Below are 20909 nucleotides of genomic sequence, written 5' to 3'. Positions count from 1 at the left end.
GCATCGAATCTCTTGAAAAAGCCATCTTGAACAGTGAAATTGATAAACCTATGCAAGAATTCCTTATGGAACTCATGCTTTACACTCTCTACCACAGCTATTTTACATACAATGACAACTGGTATCTCCAACTCTCCGGTATGTCAATGGGAAACTGTGCGGCCCCGACGTACGCCAACATCTACATGCAGAACTTTGAAGAGTCATTCATTTACAATAACAGTAACATCAACAACAGGATCAAATTATATGTGAGATACATTGATGATCTTTTTATAATTTGGAAAGACAGGAAAAACTCTCTGATTGACGTTTTGACTGAACTCAACACTAAGGATGAGCGTATTAAACTCACTTGGCAGATTAGTGAATGTTCATTGCCATTTTTGGATGTTAACATCACCGTCACGAACACCAGATTCATCACAGACATACACCGCAAACCTACGGATCGCAATAACTTGCTCCATTACACGAGTTTCCACCAGGGATCTCTAAAGAAACATCTACCTTTCTCACAGATGCTCCGGATAAAACGCATAGTGTCAGATCAGGAAACTCTCAAAAAACGGACCTTTGAAATGTGTGACCGATTCAAAGAAAGAGGGTACCCTCACACAATCCTCACAGATTCCATTGAACGCATGGAAACCATCAATAGAACTGATGCACTATCAGTAAAAGTTCACCCACCCAACGAATCACGCATCGTGATTGTTTCCAAATTCTCAACAGCCAGTGCCAAATACAAGAAAGTAATTCTCAAACATTGGCCAATCTTACAGATGGAACCAGACTTCAATGACATCTTTCACACTCAGCCAATATTTGCTTACACACGTAACAACAACATGAGAGAAATCTTAAGTAAGAAAACAGTCACCAACACTGATTTCAAAGGAACCTTGCCATGTAAGAATTGCAGCAATTGTAATTGCATTATCCAAGGAAACAGTATTACTCATCCAATGAAAGGCCATACCATCAAATTGAGAGTGAATGCTACATGTGACTCAACCAACCTTATCTACGCCATCAAGTGCCCATGCGGGAAACTGTATGTCGGCAAAACAGAATGGAAAATAAAAGTACGCATTAACGAACATAAGTCTAGCATTCGCACCAGAAACGAGAAATCCAATGTTGCCGTTCACTTTTTGGAGTCTCAACACTCCATTGCACAACTGAAATTTACCGTTTTGGAAATGGTGTCAAAACGTGAAGGGAGAGATAATCGTAAACATTTACTACAACGTGAAACAGAATGGATTTACCTTCTTCAAACGCTTAAACCACTTGGTCTCAATGATCGCATTGAATACAGTTGTTATTTGTAATATGACATTAACCTTTATTTTTCAGAATGTGTTCACATGGTGACAATTGTGATTAATACTCTGCTCCTATGATGCGCCCCGCTTACACTGTTTCAGCTTTCCATTTATTTTTCTTTCACCATCCTATCCACCCATTTTTTATTTTTTTATTTTCATTCTGTTTGCACCTAACATTTTCCTCCTTTTGACCCTGTGTTTAGCCCATCGCCACCCATCCTTTCGTTTCTACCAGCATAGTCCGTTTTCTATTACTTCTTTTGGGTGCACAGCCCATGGGTTCAAGAGAGACACGCCCACTGTCCGACACAAGATCAGCACAGTCCGTTTTTTATGTTTATCGCCCCCCGGCGCCTGTCCACGAGTCCTTCCTTTATCTTAACCAAGAAACGCCCGTTGTTTGCACAATCAAGACGAACGAACTGCGAGAGAACATCACACGTCCATCGGCGTTCCTGTTTTCTAGTAAGAATCCCTATCCATTTTTCCCGAGTCCTTTATCACAGGACACGTCACGACTGACCCTGTGACCGTCACTTACTCCCGTTTTGCTTTTTCCCCGCCACTTTAGATCATTATGTTCTCCTCCGAGGTCGGCGAATCGTAAGTGCATTTCCACTTCAATAGACATTCTCGAGTATTTGTACTATACCCCGTTAATTACCACATCCCGAATCATGACCCTTGAAACACTTTACACTTTAAACCACAGCCACAGGGTGCCTTTTCACGTCGTCCATATGGCGCAATTTTTGGGTTTTTCACTTGGTGCATTGTTTCTCAGCACAACTCTCCGTTTTTCACAGGAAGTCAACACGTCCCCTTAGGCACGAGCACAAGTTGCTAACCTTTGATGTATTCTTTTTGACTACATTCTCATACTTTCCCAGTCCACTGACAGTATGTCATGTCTTCCCTCATTTTCAGTACTCCTTGACAAAGGGCAAGGACTGCTCGAAATGCATTGGAGGTTTACATATGAAGATCATCAAAATTGTTGATTTATGAAATGAAAATTCGTGATATGTCAATAATATCATTTATTGCAACTCAATGAACTATAATGAAACAATAAGTAAAATTTGAAACAGATCTCTATCCAAAACGTGTGGATTTTTTCTAAAAACCAAGGTGTGCCTCATTTCAGGGATGCACTTGCATTTCCAGCGTGCACATTCTCACCGTTACATTGATGACATCTTTTTTGTATGGACCGATGGGGAACAGACTCTGGAAGATTTCCTAACATGGCTTAATCTCACGGACAGTAATTTACATTTTACTGCCCACACCAACAAGTTGAGAGTTGAATTTCTGGACATCTATATCAGATGCAATGATGATGGGCACCTGGAAGTTGACTTATATACGAAACCCTCCGCTAGGAATACCCTATTACATTTTAAAAGTTATCATCCCAGGTGCCAAAAAGATAGCATCCCCTTTTCCCAATTTCTCAGGGTAAGGCGTAATTGCACAAATTTGAAAGACTATGACACCCAGTCTATCATGATGAAGAAGAAATTTCTGGATCGAGGGTACCCATACCGGCTGGTGAGGGAAGCCTATAAAAGGGCCCGGTTTTATGACCGTGATTCATTATTGAATACCCAAAAACGAGAAGAAGAACAGAAACTTGTCAGTATTACCAAACATTCAACCTTAGATGCTACCATAAGACAGGTAATCAACTCAAATTGGCACTTATTGAATGTAAATGAGAACAAAAACAAACTTGCCAAACCTATGTTTGCCCATCAGCGAAACAAAAATCTGAAAGACCTTATTGCCCGATCTCGTTTTACAAAATCCACAAACATTCCTTTTGTGCAAAAATCCATTGATGGAGGAAACGGAGTCAGAGGCACATCCCGTTGTGGCTCTTGCAAATCTTGTGATTCCATCATCACTGGTGACACCGTAACATTCAATGGTGTTACCATCAACTCTAAGGAACTGTGTACTTGCAACACCCGGAACGTAGTCTATTTAATTGTATGTCCGTGCAATTTGGGCTACGTGGGTGAGACTGCTCGGAGTATAAAGACACGCCTAACGGAGCATAGATCTGCCATCAAGACAAAAAAGCTTATGGCACCGTTGGTTAATCATTATGTGGAGTACAAACACTTACCAACAGAAACAAAATGGTGTATTTTAGAGAAAATACACACATCGGAAGACAAAGGTGGGGAAAAAATACTAAAGAAAAAAGAAGTTTTCTGGATTTTTTCTCTTGGAACTTTTAATCATGGGCTAAATCACGACCTTCCGTGGGAAAATGCAATTATATAGTTACGCTCATGTAAAGCATATCTGTTCTATACTCTCATGCTTGCGGAAATTCTTAATTATACGTGTAGGACTCTCAAAGATATGCCTGTTCGCATATAATGAAGACTTTTTCCATTTGAAGGTTCCTCTGATTTGAGCTCTTATAATTTTTGAGCTCTTATAATTTTAGAGAGGTTCAACAATAATATAATGCAGCCAATATAAAACACATTGTTTTATATTCTCTTGGTTGCGGTAATTTTTAATTTTACGTGTAGGATTCCTTAAATATATGCCTGTTCGCAAACGATGAAAACTTCTTCTTTTTGAAGATTGCCCTGATTGAGCTCTCATAAATTTAGAAAGCCTTAACAATAATACAAAACAGCTCTGGACCGATGAAGATAAGTCTTCTCTAGTGTTTTGTTTACCTTTTCTGAAACTACCGGTTTATCTTCCTAGAATGTCACGAATCCAGTATAACCGAAGTTTATTATATTGATTACTAACTCCGGAATATCGGCATTTTCTATATATGCCATGTGCGTCAATTCACTACAAGTGGTCTATCACTTTAAAAGAGGGAGTGGCTACTTCTTCACCGCCTATCAGAAATCACTATATATGTACCAATCATCTTCAACCTTTCAATTCTTCTCGTTCGTTACGGACTTCCCCGCCGCCATTGACCACGCCGGGTTTCAACTTGTACACAGGTACGTGTTCCGTACAGGGACTTTTGAAGTTGTAAAGATGAGTGCGAAACACCTCTTTAACATTATCGGCTAAATACGCTGTGATATTCTAAATGCGCTATATTGTTTTAACTCGGGTATCATTATGTAATCTCGCATACCTGGACTAATGCAACGAACATTTTGTTGCTCTTTTGCTGCCGATTATTTTTAAAAATAAATGTCCATGATTATTTTTCGGATAGGAAAACCTGACAACTGAGGCTTTTTTGATATTGAGACTAGGCTCATATCTTTCCATAGAGTAGTTTTTGACACATCCGGGTGCGGTGCCTCGATACTTCCTGCCAGTCCCCGCTACTAAGAACGTGACTCTCAAAAGGACACCGCAGCTCTAACGGCCGAGGCCTGCTATTAACACGTATGAGTCAGGTACACCCCTGCGGGATTTATTTTGATTAATTGGACCATATAGATGGATGCCCATCCTATAATCTTCCCTTCTTTTCCCTTTTTTAATTATTCACAGAAATTCTATTACGAAGATTACCTGATTACCTACGTGCGGTGCGCTGCCTGTGTACATTTTTCTTGGACCCTTAAATAGTTATAGCATCAGTTCATCAATTTCTTAAGGTAAGACTAGTATCGTTATAATGACCTAGTCTTTTCATAGATGTGTTATATTCCTTTTTGATATCTGGTTCTCTTTAACATCTTTTCAGAATACTTTTTTTGATATTTACCGAACAAGAATGACGTTCTAGATAATCACATAGAAAATGGTCGTCCTTGTGAGAAATTGAAGGTAAATACCATAGGGGTCCATTGAGAACCCAGTAATCGCATTATCATTAAATAAATGTTAGTCTGGATCTTCATTTGCGGTTACTCTTCCCTTTCTTTTGACAGATAAAAAGAAACGTTTTATCAGTGTATTATACATCATATACTCTGAACTAGAGGATCCTGAGAAAAGAAAAAATATATGAAATACGAATGAAAAGTCACCCGTGGTATGTTATAACTTTAATAGACACCCGACGCTAGTTATGGGACTTTGAGTCTTTGATGAATAGAAGCTATTGGTGCATGTAGAGTAAATAAGTCAATTATTATTTCCATAAAAATTTATCGACAGTGACAGAATGATAACATTAGATAAAAAATTAGATATGTGACAAAATATCCTTTTGGATTTTTCACTCGATAATGTGGCTTGTTTTAGAATAGTTGCTTTAAACAGGGTAGCAAAATGGTTTTAGGTTGAACAACTGTCCCGTTCCCAAGAAATTAATACCTAGGATATTAACATTACATATAGAATAAGCTGTTTCTTGTACAATTTATGTTTTTCTTTGTTTCACCCCTTCTCTACTCATGCTTATATCCTGAACTTTTATTTTTATTCACGAGGGGCAACATCTATGTTGAAACAGGTTTCAATTATGTTTTTACTTAATTTACAATATAAATGTGATTAGAAAATCATTGCTTTTCCAGATGGAATGCTCCGTGAGAAATATGGGCTTGTCTCCAAATCGATAGAGTAATTTAAAGGAGGGCGCTAATTATATGAAATTCGATAACTGTTCATGAGTTTCTCTCTGTATGTCTCAATCTTGTGGTATAACATGTTGTTGTAAGAATTATCTGGCCATTTTTCCTTGTATATTTACCAAATATTTAAGCAAAGTTTTATCCATATAAACACAAGTAAAAGGAATTTTAAAAATAGTACTTTTTGAATTTTAGAAATACGCTGATTTTGTCCTGATGAAGACACAGTTGTGTCGAAACGCGTCGACAGACAAACACCAACTTTGACAATCAGCTCTGGGAATTATCAGTTCCTTTTATAACTTTTTCTGTAACTAAGATATTACAATATGTGAATATTGTATTCTGTTTTATTGAATTTTTTATGATTGAACATGTCTATATCAATTTTTTATCGATGCTATTAAATTTCATATGTCATCATAAATTCTGTTTTTATTATCTTTCCTTTCTTTCTTGTGTTTATCTTGTTATGCTTATACTGTTATATTAATTGTGTGCCAGATATCTACATTATATTTTGCCTTGATACTTTATTTTACGATCAACTCACCGTTTTTATAGACATACCAGACTCTGCATGCATAAGAGGACATTGAAACTGCGGAAACTCATAACGCTACTTTAGAATTGCCGGCAAGGTTAGTGTATTTTCCATTCCATATGGGTACCTGTTCCATCATAAAGTACAAAGACTTCCCAATCCAAGATGATGGAGGGCACTTTCTTAGACAAGTAGGAAGAGTCAGTATTTAACCTAGCACAACAGGGAACACCTTGCCTGGCATGTGTGTTTTGTTGGATTTACTTGCTCTTCTCTTTGCACCTCGCCTAGCCTTCATATCCAAAAAGAAAAAATGATGGACAGAATGCAGAACAATGTCATACATTCACCACAGTACAGAGATCTGGGCCTAATTCCATCGTTTGTTGCTCAGCATGCCATGTTTCCGGTCCAGGGAAGACATGCCTTGGCAATTCGGACTGGACTGTTCCCATGAGGCACAGGGTCAAGACTGATTTGCATATAGCCGTGTCTGAACTGGGGTGGCGAAGTGAGCTAAAGAACAATGATGGATTCAACCCAGATCTGTGACTGGGATGAGTATCTGAAAAGTTTCAGTGCTCTGTCCATCATCTCCTTGTGTTTGCTAGCCTTCGTAGGCACCTTTGCTGTTTTGGCTGCTCCATTTGGTTTACCCTCTGAAAATACCTCCATTTGGTTTACCCTCTGACTATATCCTGCTTGACCCCTGCACTTCATCCCCCCAGTCCATCATTTCCTTGTGATTGCTAGCCTTCGTATGCACATTTGTTGTTTTGGCTGCTCCATTTGGTTTACCCTCTGAAAATACCTCCATTTGGTTTACCCTCTGACTATATCCTGCTTGACCTCTGCACTTCATCTCCCCAGTTTCCAACCTTATGAACCAGCACCTGGTCCCGCTTCATCTCCCCAGTCCATCATCTCCTTGTGATTGCTAGCCTTCGTATGCACCTTTGTTGTTTTGGCTGCTCCATTTGGTTTACCCTCCGACTATACCTCCATTTGGTTTACCCTCGGACTATATCCTGCTTGACACCTGCCGTTATCTCCCTAGTTTTCCAACCTTATGAACCAGCACCTGGTCCCACTTTTCTATCTTCTACCATCTCCTCCTCTACTCTGAGTACACTACTGTAGTGTTTACTCATGCTGTCGGTGATGCCTTACCCTTAACCTACAGTGGTGAGTACTATCAATTAACTTGCCACATACCAACAGTGTTGCTTTTCCAATTGATGTCTACACTCTGTTTTGTAAAGGGTGGTGGACCACAGACCGTAGGTAGCAGTCCTAAAAGGTCTGTGGGGCAGTTCCAGCATTTCTTGCTTCTCTTATCCTTCATCCCCGTTTCATTCAGAGTCTCATATGAAGTGGGCTTTATTTTGAGCACTTATAGTCAAACTCATAAGGATGCACGCGGTTAGCATCAGCATCCATACCACAGAATCCAGACAGTGAGATTCATAGGTTCAATAAGACATTTTGTAATCTCAAGTTCTTTAAACATACTATACCTCAATTGTATGCAATGTCACAAAAGAAGCTATCAATTATATTAGCAATTCAAGGATCGGAGAAATAAATAATGTTTGTTACATAGGAGATACTGCAAACAAAATTCATTTGGTGTGTTAAGCACCAGCAATGACAAAATCAAAAGACAATATCTCTTTAGAATATATTATAAGCTTAAAAACAACAAGACATTTGGTGGTTCCCTTCAGCCAACCTTATTAAAAGTATTTCAATACCATTGCCAGAGAGGGTCGTACGTCAACTTCAATGAAAGAAGCTAATATCATCAACATACCGAACGAAGGGAAAGACACTCTTTAACCCAAAAACTACAGGCCGATCTCTTTGATCAATGGGACTGTAAATTATATGCAAAAATCCTAGCGATGAGCTTGAATGAGATTCTCCCTAAACTAATCAGTAACTCTCAGGTTGGCTTCCTCAAATACCGAATGTCGAATGACAACACTAGACTCTTGTTTCACATACTTGAGAAGGCAGGATTGTCGTCTGTCCCCTCTATCGCCATCACTCTGGACGCTGAAAAAGCGTTTGACAGGGTGTCATGGTCATTTTTGAAACACTGCATGATGTCTTTTAATCTAGGTAGTCCTTACATAGACATGGTCATGGCTATGTATTCAGATCCCACTGCCCATATAGCGATTAATGGTACTCTTTCGGATGCCTTTACATTAGAACAAGGTACCAGGTAGGGTTGCCCTCTTTCCCCCTCCCTATTCCTGCTAGCGTTAGAACCACTAATCCAAGACATCAAGCGCAATAATGATATAAAAAGAGTAACTTTTGGACATTCTCAAGTGTAACTTGCCGGGTATGCGGATGATATTCTTAGTCACAGAAGACCCGTGCTCATCCATTAAGGCCCCGATGCATTCCATAGAAATTTACTCAAGCCATTCTGGGTATAAGTTAAACAGGGACAAATCCGAAGTTAAACACCCTTAAATGTCCACTGCACCCGGGAGGTACTAGGAGATTCGGGACTTACCTGGCAGCCGGGATATATCAAATACCTGGGAATAGAATTCGGTAGCATTATCTTAGAGTTACTCCAACGTAATGAAACAAACACCCTGGAAAAAATCAAAACCCTCCTCGAGTCATGGTCCCCCTAGATTCATCCCATGATGGGGGATGATTGAGACCATCAAGATGATGATTACGCCCCTAGTGAACTATTTAATTACCATGCTTACCCTCATATTGTTAGTCGAATTCCACCACAAGTTGGACGCCCTACACTCAAACTTTTTATGGAACAGGAAAATGGTCTGGTCTGAAGAAACTCAGGTTAGACAAATCCAGGGGGGGAGGTAAACCTAGCGGACTTCAAACTCTACCAAACAGCATTTCTAGCAAAACAGGGTTCGTACTGGCTTGCCCCACTGGAAGAATATACCCCAGTCTGGCTAGAAATAGAAAAACGTATTACTCAAAAGTCTCACCCAAACAGCCCTTCTAACCTCAAACTTCACCAACGTCTCTTGTTCAAAATCAATTTTTAAAAATACTAAGGCATCGCTATTGAAAGTGGACAAACATTTAGATACCAGCATTCGAAGCTCTAATATCGAGTCCCTCTGGGATAATCACAAAATCCTATACAAAGGGAACACACTGCACAATGAAACCTGGATTGATAGTGGAATCTTTTTTCCATATCAGCTGTTCGACTCCGCTTACCCTTAACATTCGAAGAAATTCAGACTAGATACAATTTAGACCCCTTAGAGTTCTTTAACTTTTTAAAAATAAAAGCAGCACTGACGAAAGCTAAACTTTTGCCCTCACCACCCTCCCTGCCACAATACATAGCGAGAATAAACAAATTAGGACATCAAGTCTCTTGGATCAACAAATTAATCCGCCCACAACACTTCACCATCAACAAGAAGATTGTATCCTTCTGGGAATCACACTCCTCTTCCCCGCTGTCTGAGGCCGACTGGTCCAAAACCTAGAACTCTATCTCGAGGAATAAAATTTCACCAGCCCTTTCCCAGACTAAATTCTGGCTTCTAAATGAGGCCTTTTGGACACTGGCCCGCTTACATACATACAAAATCCGTGTCAATCCTACATGCTGGAAATGTAATGAAGAGATGGGAGACTTAGCTCATCTATTACTATTTTGCAAATGTGTGATACCCTTTTGGGACAGTATTTCTGACTTAATCTCCATTCTCTTTTCATGCTCCCTCAAAAGAGAACTTTCCACACTAACATTTGGCTCCCTCAGAGTAGAAGCCCTAACTGACAATGATAGGGCGCTTCTAGACCTACTCCTGACTGCAGCGATTAAGGTCATCCTAAATAATTGGAAAGACACACGTAAAGCATCTTTCAAGTGCTGGCTGAACTGTGCCTCCAACTTAAGGGGTGCTGACAATGTGGCCCTAAAAAATTCTTCATGGAAATCCCCAATGAGACACATGTGAGACAGCCTAGATCGATACTTCACATCTCATAAACCGCCATGATTGGGGAGTCACGGAGGTCTGGCCAAATGACCATTTCATTGCCCTCACATTAGCTCACTGTACCTTAAAAGTACATATATCCTGTATACGCATACCATAACCTAGCAATAATCTATAGTTAGCGATATTTCTTTTGATTCCTAGTTTTTCTATTTATCTATCCTTTTATTTTACATCACGCTGAATTTTGTCTATGTATATTATATTATTGTGGGTCGGAGGTTATATGAGGTGACTGCTACAGCCTTTCGATCATCGCCACTTGCTGCTGACAATTTATCCCGCTCGTTGTTTCTACATTGCCATGGTGTCACCTTCAATCCAATCTTTATTGTATTATGTCAATTTCTCATTGCATATATACATTTGTTTTTCATATGTGCTATATTATTTGTTCAGATATGTTAAAAAAACATCCAATAATAAACTACTGAAATCAACAACAAAAAAACAATTAAAGTTATTGTAGGTCCATTCTGTCACTTAGAGGGCACTGAATATTGACACCAATTTGCTGGCTGTGCAAAGTAGAGCCAGTATCTGGAGTACAAACTACATATGGATCATACATGAATATTGGTAGGTACAAACATGCAAAGTGTTGTGCTACCTTGGTAGATAAAAACAATCTCACATCTGCAGACCTTTCCATTGGCCATATTACTGCTTGTTGCCGGTTGGATCACACTCCACCTCTGTATGAAAGCTGAATGAAAGCATTTTACAACTATGCTGTTTTGGAAACAATGTGGGCACACAAGTGTCCAAGAAAGTGTAATAGAAGCTATTTCTGAGAATAGATTTGGATTTGCAACCTCTTCTCAACCGTATCTTCCATTAATGTTTCTAGGATACCTGTGTGCCCATACAGAGTAATAATTAAACATATTTACGCTGCTTTTTCTAGTACGCATAAAGCAATGTTATTTTATATGTATTTGTAAAGCGCACTATCACTCATGAGAGTCCAAAGCAATCAATCTTATAACACCAGAGTGTAAAGGATGGGGTGGGGGAATCTTTTTCAGAAAAGCGAAACTGGTAGAAAAAAGTGTTAATTTGCCAGCACAAAGAACTAGTTTTAAAAGAACTCCAAACTAGAAAAACGGGTCGTTTTCATGACCGAGCCAACGAGTTTTCACATTTCAACACCTGCCTTCTGTCTGCCTGCATTCTCCCTGGACCACAAAAAGCAGTCCAAACAGGTGTGAGCTCCCACAGTGATTCTGATTGGCTGCCAGCAGTTACTCAGATAGGTCCTAATGCAGAGGCTTATTCTGATGCATTTGAAAGGTCACCAAACAGATTATTATAGGTCCATTGTGACTAGCCTTTTATATCCAATTAGAGCAGCCCTTCTATGAACCGCCTAAATTGGCCAAAACTTGCACACAGGATGGTCATCTTGAATAAGTCCACCAATTGTTGTGAAATTACCGCCTGCACTTCACTTTTTGTTTTTAGCTCTTTCTAGGTGGAAGTGGATTCCCAAATATGGTGGAATCTCATCGGGATTCGCTTCTGCTTAACTTGAACAAAAAAGCTGACATTACTCCCAATCCTAGTTAGAGACTGCATAATACTATGTACATTTTCACCTAAAGATTCGTGAAGTGCCACGAGTTTGGCTAGCAGAATAGTTACAGAGGCTTGGTCCCACAGTGTCTTTAGATCCTGTTGTTCCTAACAAATGGTGACGATAAATAGCTTAAAGGGCTATCATCAACAAGGAGCCCAAGACTCCAGGCAGCTATTTCGAATATTTAAATGTAGAGTATGCATGCACGTGTGTGTTCACCACCATTTCAAACAGACTCACCTTCACACAGCTAGAGTGGACATTCCAAGTTAATAGGTCACACATGTTTAATGCTATTTTAAATATTACAATCATCTCATCTTTATATTTCAACTGTACACATTATATTGAAAACAAATGAAAAATGTATATACAAGTAAAAAGAATGCCTGAAAATAAAATTTACCCTCAAATGGTAGTTTTTAGGGATTAAAAAACGCAAAAACTAAGGGACTGAAGAGTTTAAATGCTCAGAGCTAAAGACAGTTGGTGTAAAGCAGTCACCACAGGGAAATATAATACATAAAAAAAGCTTTTGTAGCCATTCAGATTGAAAGTCCTTTTTCATGTCTTAACATTATTGGTCTAACACTCATGTATCCAACATTTCTTAAACAGTCTAAGTGAAAGCGGCTGGGAAAGGATAAACGGGTAAAAAGAGGGCACACATATGTTTTGTTGTCTCCTTCACCAGCCATTTTATCTACTGTTTACCACGCCCATCAGGCTGAACATGCATTATGGCGCTTTTGCGTGCCGCCATTTTGAAATGTTCATTTCCTGTAAGCGTACTTGACAATGTGCAAACGATCCTGGAACCAGTCTATTTCTGATACTTCCTTTCCATGGCGTCTCAAGATACACAATATCAGCTGTCTTATTTCTTCATTTCCATGGAGAAACCACCAAGGTAGGTCCTTTGAGTACTCAACGACTTGCTCACATTCCCTCATCACCTTCTGTGGAGAGAGACAAAGGGACATGAGGCTTGTCATAACCAAACGACTGGCTCACCACGTTTCTGGAAGGATTCTCTGATGTCTCAAGGTCAAAAAAAGGCAAATTAGGTCTTGGGTTTTCAGTACAACTTTCTATTTCTGCTGTACTTTTGTCGGACTGAAAATATTTATCTTTCTCGCTGCTGCCTGATGAAAGGTCGGGCGCAGCATATCCTTCGGACTGTTCCTCGTTCTCGTGTGAGACTGAAGGGTTTGAAGTTTCAATTAAATTTTTGGAAATATCCTTCTCTGGTAGCAATTCTGGTGGCTCAGGTGGTAGTTTGGGGTAGTTTGCAATAAGAGGCGCTCGTTCGACCACAGATACTGGGAAAACTTGCTCTGAATTACTTGGACTTTCGCTCCCGCCTGTAGATGTGCCTGTTTTTTGTCCAAACAAAGCCTGAAAAAAAAACATAGCTGAATGACTAAAAGTAAAAAATTGTACGTTTTTACAAAAAAATGAAAGCCTGCTATCAGGAAAAGAATGCAACCTGCAAATAAATTCGGGTTAAAGAGGTCTATGCAAAATTAAGCACCCATTGAAAGTGCAATCATGCCTAAGTATAGGTATGGAATTCCAATCTAAACCTTTATTCTATACAGACTGACACAAACATGCAAGGTTCTACAACAGGCTGGGCGTTACATCAACAGGCTTTCCCATTTAGAGCAATAACTGTATACACGATGACAAGATCATTATTCATGAACCTTCACCTTTTTTTCCTCCTCATATGTTGGTGTTTTCCTCTTACAATTATTTTTTTTAATTGATTATTTAAAATGTCTTCAGTGCAATGCAAACTTGATGAAGGACTTAACTTGGGAAGCCCAGTGCAATGCATTCAGTTCTCATCAAGCCAAATGTCTGATGTCGCATCGTAGATCCATAAAACTTTCTAGAGGGAGGGACCAACTTTCAAGACAAGAATTCGGGGGCCCTCACACCCAGCCGGTTTATTCTATGGGTTGGAAATATACTTATGACAATCTAACGGTTACTCAACTTCACAGTGAAGTATAAGTGTAAAAGGCACATGAGCACATAGAACATAAAAAAAATATTTTGAAACAGTAAAACAAAACCCTCCTCCCTTCCCTTACGAGCCTCGCAGCCCATGGGTAGATTCAAATTCCATATGGTAGGAAAATTGCAGAGTACAAATTGACAAAATCACCAATGAAGAAAAAGGAGGGCAATGTGGTCAGCAAAGACTAGAGAGCGTCATCTCCTCTGATAAGAGTGTCAAAGCGACCCGGAGGGTGGATGGCTGCAGCAAAACCAGAGAGAGGGAGTACGGCGATCGTTTAACCTGAAAGGCTACAAAGCGAGGCCAAACATCCCACACGGTAGGGCAGGCTATCCCCATCCCTGGGAGGCACAACTGGGAGTGTGGCAAGCTTATCCAGTCAAGGGGCACCAGAATCATCCTTAATGGGAAGAGGATGTGGTTTAATGGGTAGAACAGCTGACTTTGAAGCTTGGGAACCCGGTTCGAGTCTGGCGGGAGGCTCAAGCACTCTGTGATTTTGGGCAAAATCACTTAATCTCCTCGTGCCCAAAAATGAATGTCAGTCTGTAATGCCACCGGTGCTCAAGTAAAGAGCTCAGACACCTTTGGGTCGAGTTTGCACTATATAAAACAGCAAAAAACCTCAAGAAACCTTTCAGTAAGGCATTTCAGTAGTCTGTGATCAGCTGTTTGCGAAGTCCCTTCTCTTCCTCAGAATGGAGGCCGGTCCTCCGGCTTGAGCCTAGCATCTAAGCTCCGTCCTCCAGGACACAGGAATTGGAGGGACGGAGGACTTCCACTGCTTCACAATGGCTCTCGTGGCCAAAATCAAAGCAAGGTTAATTAATTTAGAGGAGACTTATTTGGTTTTTGGGCCTGGGACAAATGCAAAGGAGGCAGCTACATGAGTCATCAACACCGGTATGTTTCGTGATCTGTGCTATGTCCTTCTGCACCCCGGACCAAAACAGACAGAGGGATGGGCAAGACCAATACGCATAGAGCATGTCAGCCAGGGAGTGACGGCATCTAGGGCAAGAGTATTGTGTTACTTGGAAGATGCAGTGAAGTTTGTGAGAGTTGAGATAAGCTGTGTAAAGTAGGAAAAATTGAATAGATTTGAATGTTGCTTTGTCAGAGACTTCGTGTGTGGTATTCTCAGATGTTCTGCCACTCACTATTGTGAAAAAGTTGGCCAGTATTTTACTCCCACTGCTTCCAAGGCGGGAGAAGAGTCACTTTAGCACTTTTAGGGCTAGCTCTACACAGCCAGGTTACTAGCCTCTGGCGTGTCCAATAGTATGCACACATTGAAGGATTGCATTTGATTTGGGTTCTGCTTGTTGTATGTTTCACACCTGTTTTAGCATCCCCCATTATGCTTCCATATGTAAGAAAGATACACCCGCTGTAGACTAAACTGAGCAGTCAAATTCTGGAAAGTTAGGAGAGCTCTTTCTGGGAACAAGTCACCAACCGTTTCTGTGACCACCTCCACCAAGGTGCAAGGTCTCTGGCAATGAGAGTACCCCTGACGAGTTGGTAGTCCCAAAAGATGGATCACCTGGGCAAAGGTCTGTGGCTGTTTAGAATAGGTGATAGCTCTCTAAAGGCAGCTAACAGCAATCTGCAACATCAAAAGGAGGCCTCCACTTGGATCTGGTACTCAAAAAGAGAGCGTGAAGAAGTGCATCATCCAAAATCTGGGCCCGAGATAGCCCAGTTTCATAGAGGTGGTGCCCCGCCAACCAGTAAGCTAACCGTAACAGCTGAGTGCCAGATCGTAGGTACCGGAAATCGCCGTATCCAAACCCACCTTCCGATGTTCGAAGGTGGACCTTTGTCAATGCCACTTGCCTGCGACCTGGTCCCCAAAGCAAGCAAATTCCCTAAATATCCTAAAAGGATAAACCAGAGTGAGCTTGAGAAATTAAAATAGAAGCAGCGGCCGCATCATATTCCTTTTCTTCCAGCATTACATGAATGAAACTTAATTCATGGATCATTTTCTATGTGTATTTTCGTTTTTACTTCTCTCTAGTAATTGATTCTACTATTGCTGCAGTGCATATTAAAGGTCTGAAGAGTGCCCTGGTGGAGTAAGGATATAAAATACATAAAGATAGTGACTCCATCTGTTCATCACTCTATAACATGCTATTATGGCCTTTACAGAAATCCATTCACCACTGTAACAGAGTTTGTAACAAAAATGTAACCAAACAGGTGACTTTTGTGCTGCAACATTATAGGTAAGGATGTGTAGTTTATTTTAAAGGGCTGTAAGGTGCATGTTCAAGGCTAATTGAAATATCAATATCCTTAGTCCTAACTTCGACCGCACAAGTTCACATGGCTTGTTCATTTTACCTTCCTCTTTTGCTCAAGTGGCGACAACAGGCTTTCGGGACATGCTTCGGTGTGGAAAAAACTGAGTTGTGATTAAGATATCAGTTGTACTATTTAATTACACTACTTGGTATATCCCCAAATGGATTGAGCACACCTCACAGAGTATGAAAAGGGAAAAGAAGGAAAACATGCAATCACCAGAATGTACCCAAGACCATTGTGGACTGATGTCTCTACCAAACCCTAGTAAATCCCAGTGAAAGGACCGTTGGAGTTTCATATGTTGCTCATTGTCACAAGTCCTTCTTCCTGGATTGTTCTGTTGGCAAGTAACAGTGCTGGAATATATTTTCAGCAACTAACCTAAATTGGGGGTTCTACCAATACTTACTAAACAACCACTCCATCGCACCTCAATCTACAGGAGTTGGGCCATGAAGCAACCTACTCATGGGGAACAACATCGCAGCAATCAAAATATATTCCTTCTCAGATATTACTCATATGTCATAATGGGTTTTGATACAACTTGTCATTTCCCATATTTTTTCTCATCTTCTGGTGCACCTTCCTGAAGCTCATTTAATAATTTTAATGTTTGGACTGAAGTCAAGAAAAACATTGCCTATATTTCCTTTTGCTCTTCCATTTTCACATTGCTTTTGCTCATCTGAGTTAATAAGTAACAAACTCAAGAGGACAATGTTTAGCTACCACATCTTATTAGCTGTTTCCAAGGGCAACTACTTTATGCCTTGACTTGTGATCTGCATATTTAACAACTGAAAATGGTTTAGACTTCTTTATCGCTTCTCATAGATTTAAAATGTATGTTTCATTTCGGATAGTGGAACAAATCATAAAAGTTCCTTTGTGGCCACAAATGGCCAAAATAATGGACTACGCCAGCTGTCAGTGTAAACTGAAACATGTAATCCATCAGTTAAGCTGCAATTCATTCTTTAACTAGTGCTGAAGTGGCATCACACAAGTAAGATGCTTCCACGTTATTTGACATTGCTCCGAATGCGTACCATGCTCTTAGTTTTCCATGCAAGTCTCGCAGACAGGAAGCGTCCACAAACAAAATCTGACAAACTTGTTCAAGTGGAACATCTTGAATATATGGTATTGGCTTGGTACACAATTTGGTTTCATCAATTCAATCATGGTTACAACCTTCGTCATCACTACCTCGGTCTGCAATTGGCAAAAGCGTTGCAGGATTCAGGGTATTGTACCTTCTGACTGCAATACTGTTAGCTGCCAAAATGATTTGCTCATACTTAGTAAGACGACTGTCAAATGCTGAGTTCACAGGTAAATTCTCAATTGAGTTAAACTTACAATATAAGTGTGTAACCCATTACAATCGCTTCACTCTGCTGAATTGCCAGACAGGCCCCTGTTACTGATTTCAGCCAGGGAGTACGGTGGCTACTGGATCTAATGTAGCAGAGGCGTAAGTGACTGGCAGCTCTACCTCACCATGCTTTGGTATACGTATCAAAAACGCACATCCTTCTTTTTCATGATAGCATAAATAAAAATCCTTTTCAATATTTAGCATTCTTAGAGAGGGTGTACTACAGTTTGTCTCTGAACTCTGGGAAGGCAGTCATGCATCCTTCATCGGATGGCACCGGATCAGATGCATTGCTGTAAGCTTCAGTAATGGCTTGAAATCCACGGCCTACAGTTGCCAACCACTTCCAAAGGCATCCTAAATTATCACTATGTGCTTGCAGAATTCACACTCAGGATTGCAGAAATGCATTCCTTAGACACGTTTCTCACCCCTTTTTCAAGGTGTTGGCCCAAAGCAATAACATCTTTTTTACTGTACTGATTTTTTTTTAAGTTCAGAAAGTTACTGTACTGAATTTTTGTGTGGGACACTTTTTGATCATTATTAGCAAGATGTTTCAAGAGCACAACTGTATCCAGCTTGCAATCTTCTTTTGTTTAGCATGTGACCATCAGGTCGTCTATGTGCTGCACCAACACAGAGTTACAGGGCGGTTGCAGACTCACCAACTCTTTCTCTAGTATTTGACTAAAGAGTGAGTTTTTTTTTTAATACCCTTGTGGGATACAACAGTGCATGCCCGCTGCCTCAGACAAGACATGCACTGTTGCTTAAAATTATCTTTCAACCCAGGCACCAAAAAAACAACTCTATAGCGAGGCTTTTAGCCGGCACATTACTTACCATTGGTTGGCTTCACGGTCACTTATTTTCTTGCCTTTCATTGATTATCGCGTCCTGTCATCACAACTGGTTTCACTTATGTTCTCTCTTCTAAGGAGTATGGAGCAAGTACTGATTGATTTCTTTATAGGTGTTTTTCCGTGTTGCGCGGCCTTACTTGCTTCATCCCCCTTTCAACCTTCCGCCACAGGGTCTTGCTTTCCCCTCCCTCCCGGCGTTTCTTGTCCAGCCCACCATCCACGTACAGTCCTTCTGGTGCCCCCATTCTGTCCACCTCCTACATTGCTTGTTGGAGCTTGTTTCAGCGTTGTCCATGTCAATACATCTGCAATAACAGTCCAGAGCATTCTGAGACGCTCTTGGCAATAAGTCTGCAATAACAGTTCCAAGCATTCTGGGGTTGAGATGAGGCAGCGTTTCACACGCTCACAAAAATGCAGATCTCCTCCTTTCCTGGAAAATTTACTTCAACAGCAGAGCCTGCAGCTTGGACACAAGAACTACTCTTTGTGTGGCTCAACTGAGACATCCATTTGCTCATCCTGCAGGCTGTGGAGAGCTGGTCGGACCTGATGCACTAGCATATGCCCTCTCTTTACTCTTCAACGCAGACGCCTACTCAGGCCAGAATGGAACAGGTTGGGAGTCCGGACATGCAGGCACGCCCTTATTGCTGCTCTGTCTTTAGAGAACACTGTTTTAAATATAAAATTGGCCAAATTCGTTCAGCAAGTTTACAGTATTTTAGAAAAATTGGAAATGGCTAAGGCTCCGCTGATAACTATGTAGAATGATATGTATTTTAACTTCATCTGCTTTGTCCGGGAGTGTTAATTTTTAAATTGATACGTCGCAGTAAGCACTGATAAGAAAGGCCAAATTTTATTTTGCTTTTTCTACTTTTTCAATCTGTAAAATTGTACTTAATGTGTTGGAAGAATCTTTTAAAGATATGTTTTTATATATCTAAATAAAGAAAAAAAATATTATTATTATTATTACTGATTCACTAGCCCTAGTAGTGTCTGCTTGACCACCTGGTGGGCAGGTACGCTGAGACCAAGCACTCTGGAAGCTTCCTTCACCAGCTTCACAACTTCAAGGACGCAGAGGACATGAGGCTGCTGCTTACCCTGCCTGGCTTTCAAACTCGAGCCACACGTGCTACAAGTAGGTGATCAAGGACAGAGCTAGCCTGCTCCACATTTTACCCAGATAACCGACCCTCTGCCTTCAACCGTGGTCTGCCAGAGAACTGCGTACGTGTCAGCAGGGGGTATAATCAGTGCACATTTTACTGTGTGCGAGGTCAGTATGAGAAATTATAAAATGGCTGCCTTGGAAAGAAAGATGGAGTCAGGGCCTAGTTTACTAAGCACAGAAAAACAACTACAAATAATGTAGAATTTTCGTTTAAGTGTAGAAATGTTCATAATGTTAAGCACACACATCAAATCAAAATCCACTGTTACACATGCAGCTTGTTTTGGTGCAAGTCCAAATTTTAGAAATATTTGGGAAGCTTTTAGAGATCCATACAGGAATCCAGAATTAATTTCTATGGGTTATAAATGTAATGCTACCTAAACTGGTCTATGCTAATTCAGATATTTAGTTTTATGTACTATTTATTTACGTAGCAATTGATTAAAGTAGACATGTAAATACGAACTTTATATAAAATTGTTTTGTTTCTTATGTATGTTGTTGGGGAGATGAATTATAAACCTACTAATGATGAAATGTCACTTTGCTACATATAATACATAAACAAAAACTATGAATGATGCAAGTATGGATACTTCGGTATCACTTTATGTCTGTGCACTAAGTTAAAGATGTGTTGTGAAGTTCCCTATGTGCTCATAACAGTGTTAATCAGGATGCAAAAGTGCCATCCCACAAGCAAGGTACACGTTGCTTGGTGTATTTAAAAGACACCAGTAGGGGATCCAGCTCCTTAATCAAATATCAATTGCAAACCGGAGACATATGATATTAAGTTGGTGCCACATTTACCAGTAGCTTATATAATTATCCAAATACCCCATACAGAGTCCGAGATAGCAGAAAGTTGGGTACTCAGGAACCAGATGCCGCAGTTCAGCAATGGAAGACAAGGGCAAAAATGTAACTTTGACTCTTCTGACTAAAATTGAGCATATCTGTGTTCGCATGTCCCCACTACTGCATTAACAGGCTACTACTAAACTGTGTTTTCCCCTTCAAGCAAGACAAAGGCCAGCCTGCTGAGGAGTGCCTCGGTGTCAGAGGCATTTGTAAAGCTGAAATCATAAGAGTCTACCATTAAATCATCATGATAAGA

The 20909-nt window shown here is 40.3% G+C and overlaps 1 protein-coding gene across 1 annotated transcript in view; it reads right to left on the bottom strand.

Annotated features, from left to right (window-relative positions):
• Window positions 1-12277: 12277 nt before the first annotated feature.
• IFNGR1 (interferon gamma receptor 1) overlaps window positions 12278-20909 on the bottom strand; it is a 219877-nt gene continuing 211245 nt past the window's right edge. The window contains exon 7 of the mRNA XM_078649395.1: window positions 12278-13406. Coding sequence (XP_078505521.1) covers window positions 12948-13406 — 459 coding nt within the window. The 3' untranslated portion in view covers window positions 12278-12947. The remainder of the gene's footprint in view (window positions 13407-20909) is intronic.

The sequence above is a fragment of the Lissotriton helveticus genome, chromosome 6 (genome assembly GCF_964261635.1).
Source record: "Lissotriton helveticus chromosome 6, aLisHel1.1, whole genome shotgun sequence".
Classification (NCBI taxonomy): Eukaryota; Metazoa; Chordata; class Amphibia; order Caudata; family Salamandridae; genus Lissotriton; species Lissotriton helveticus.
This window is presented reverse-complemented; position numbering and strand designations above follow the sequence as displayed.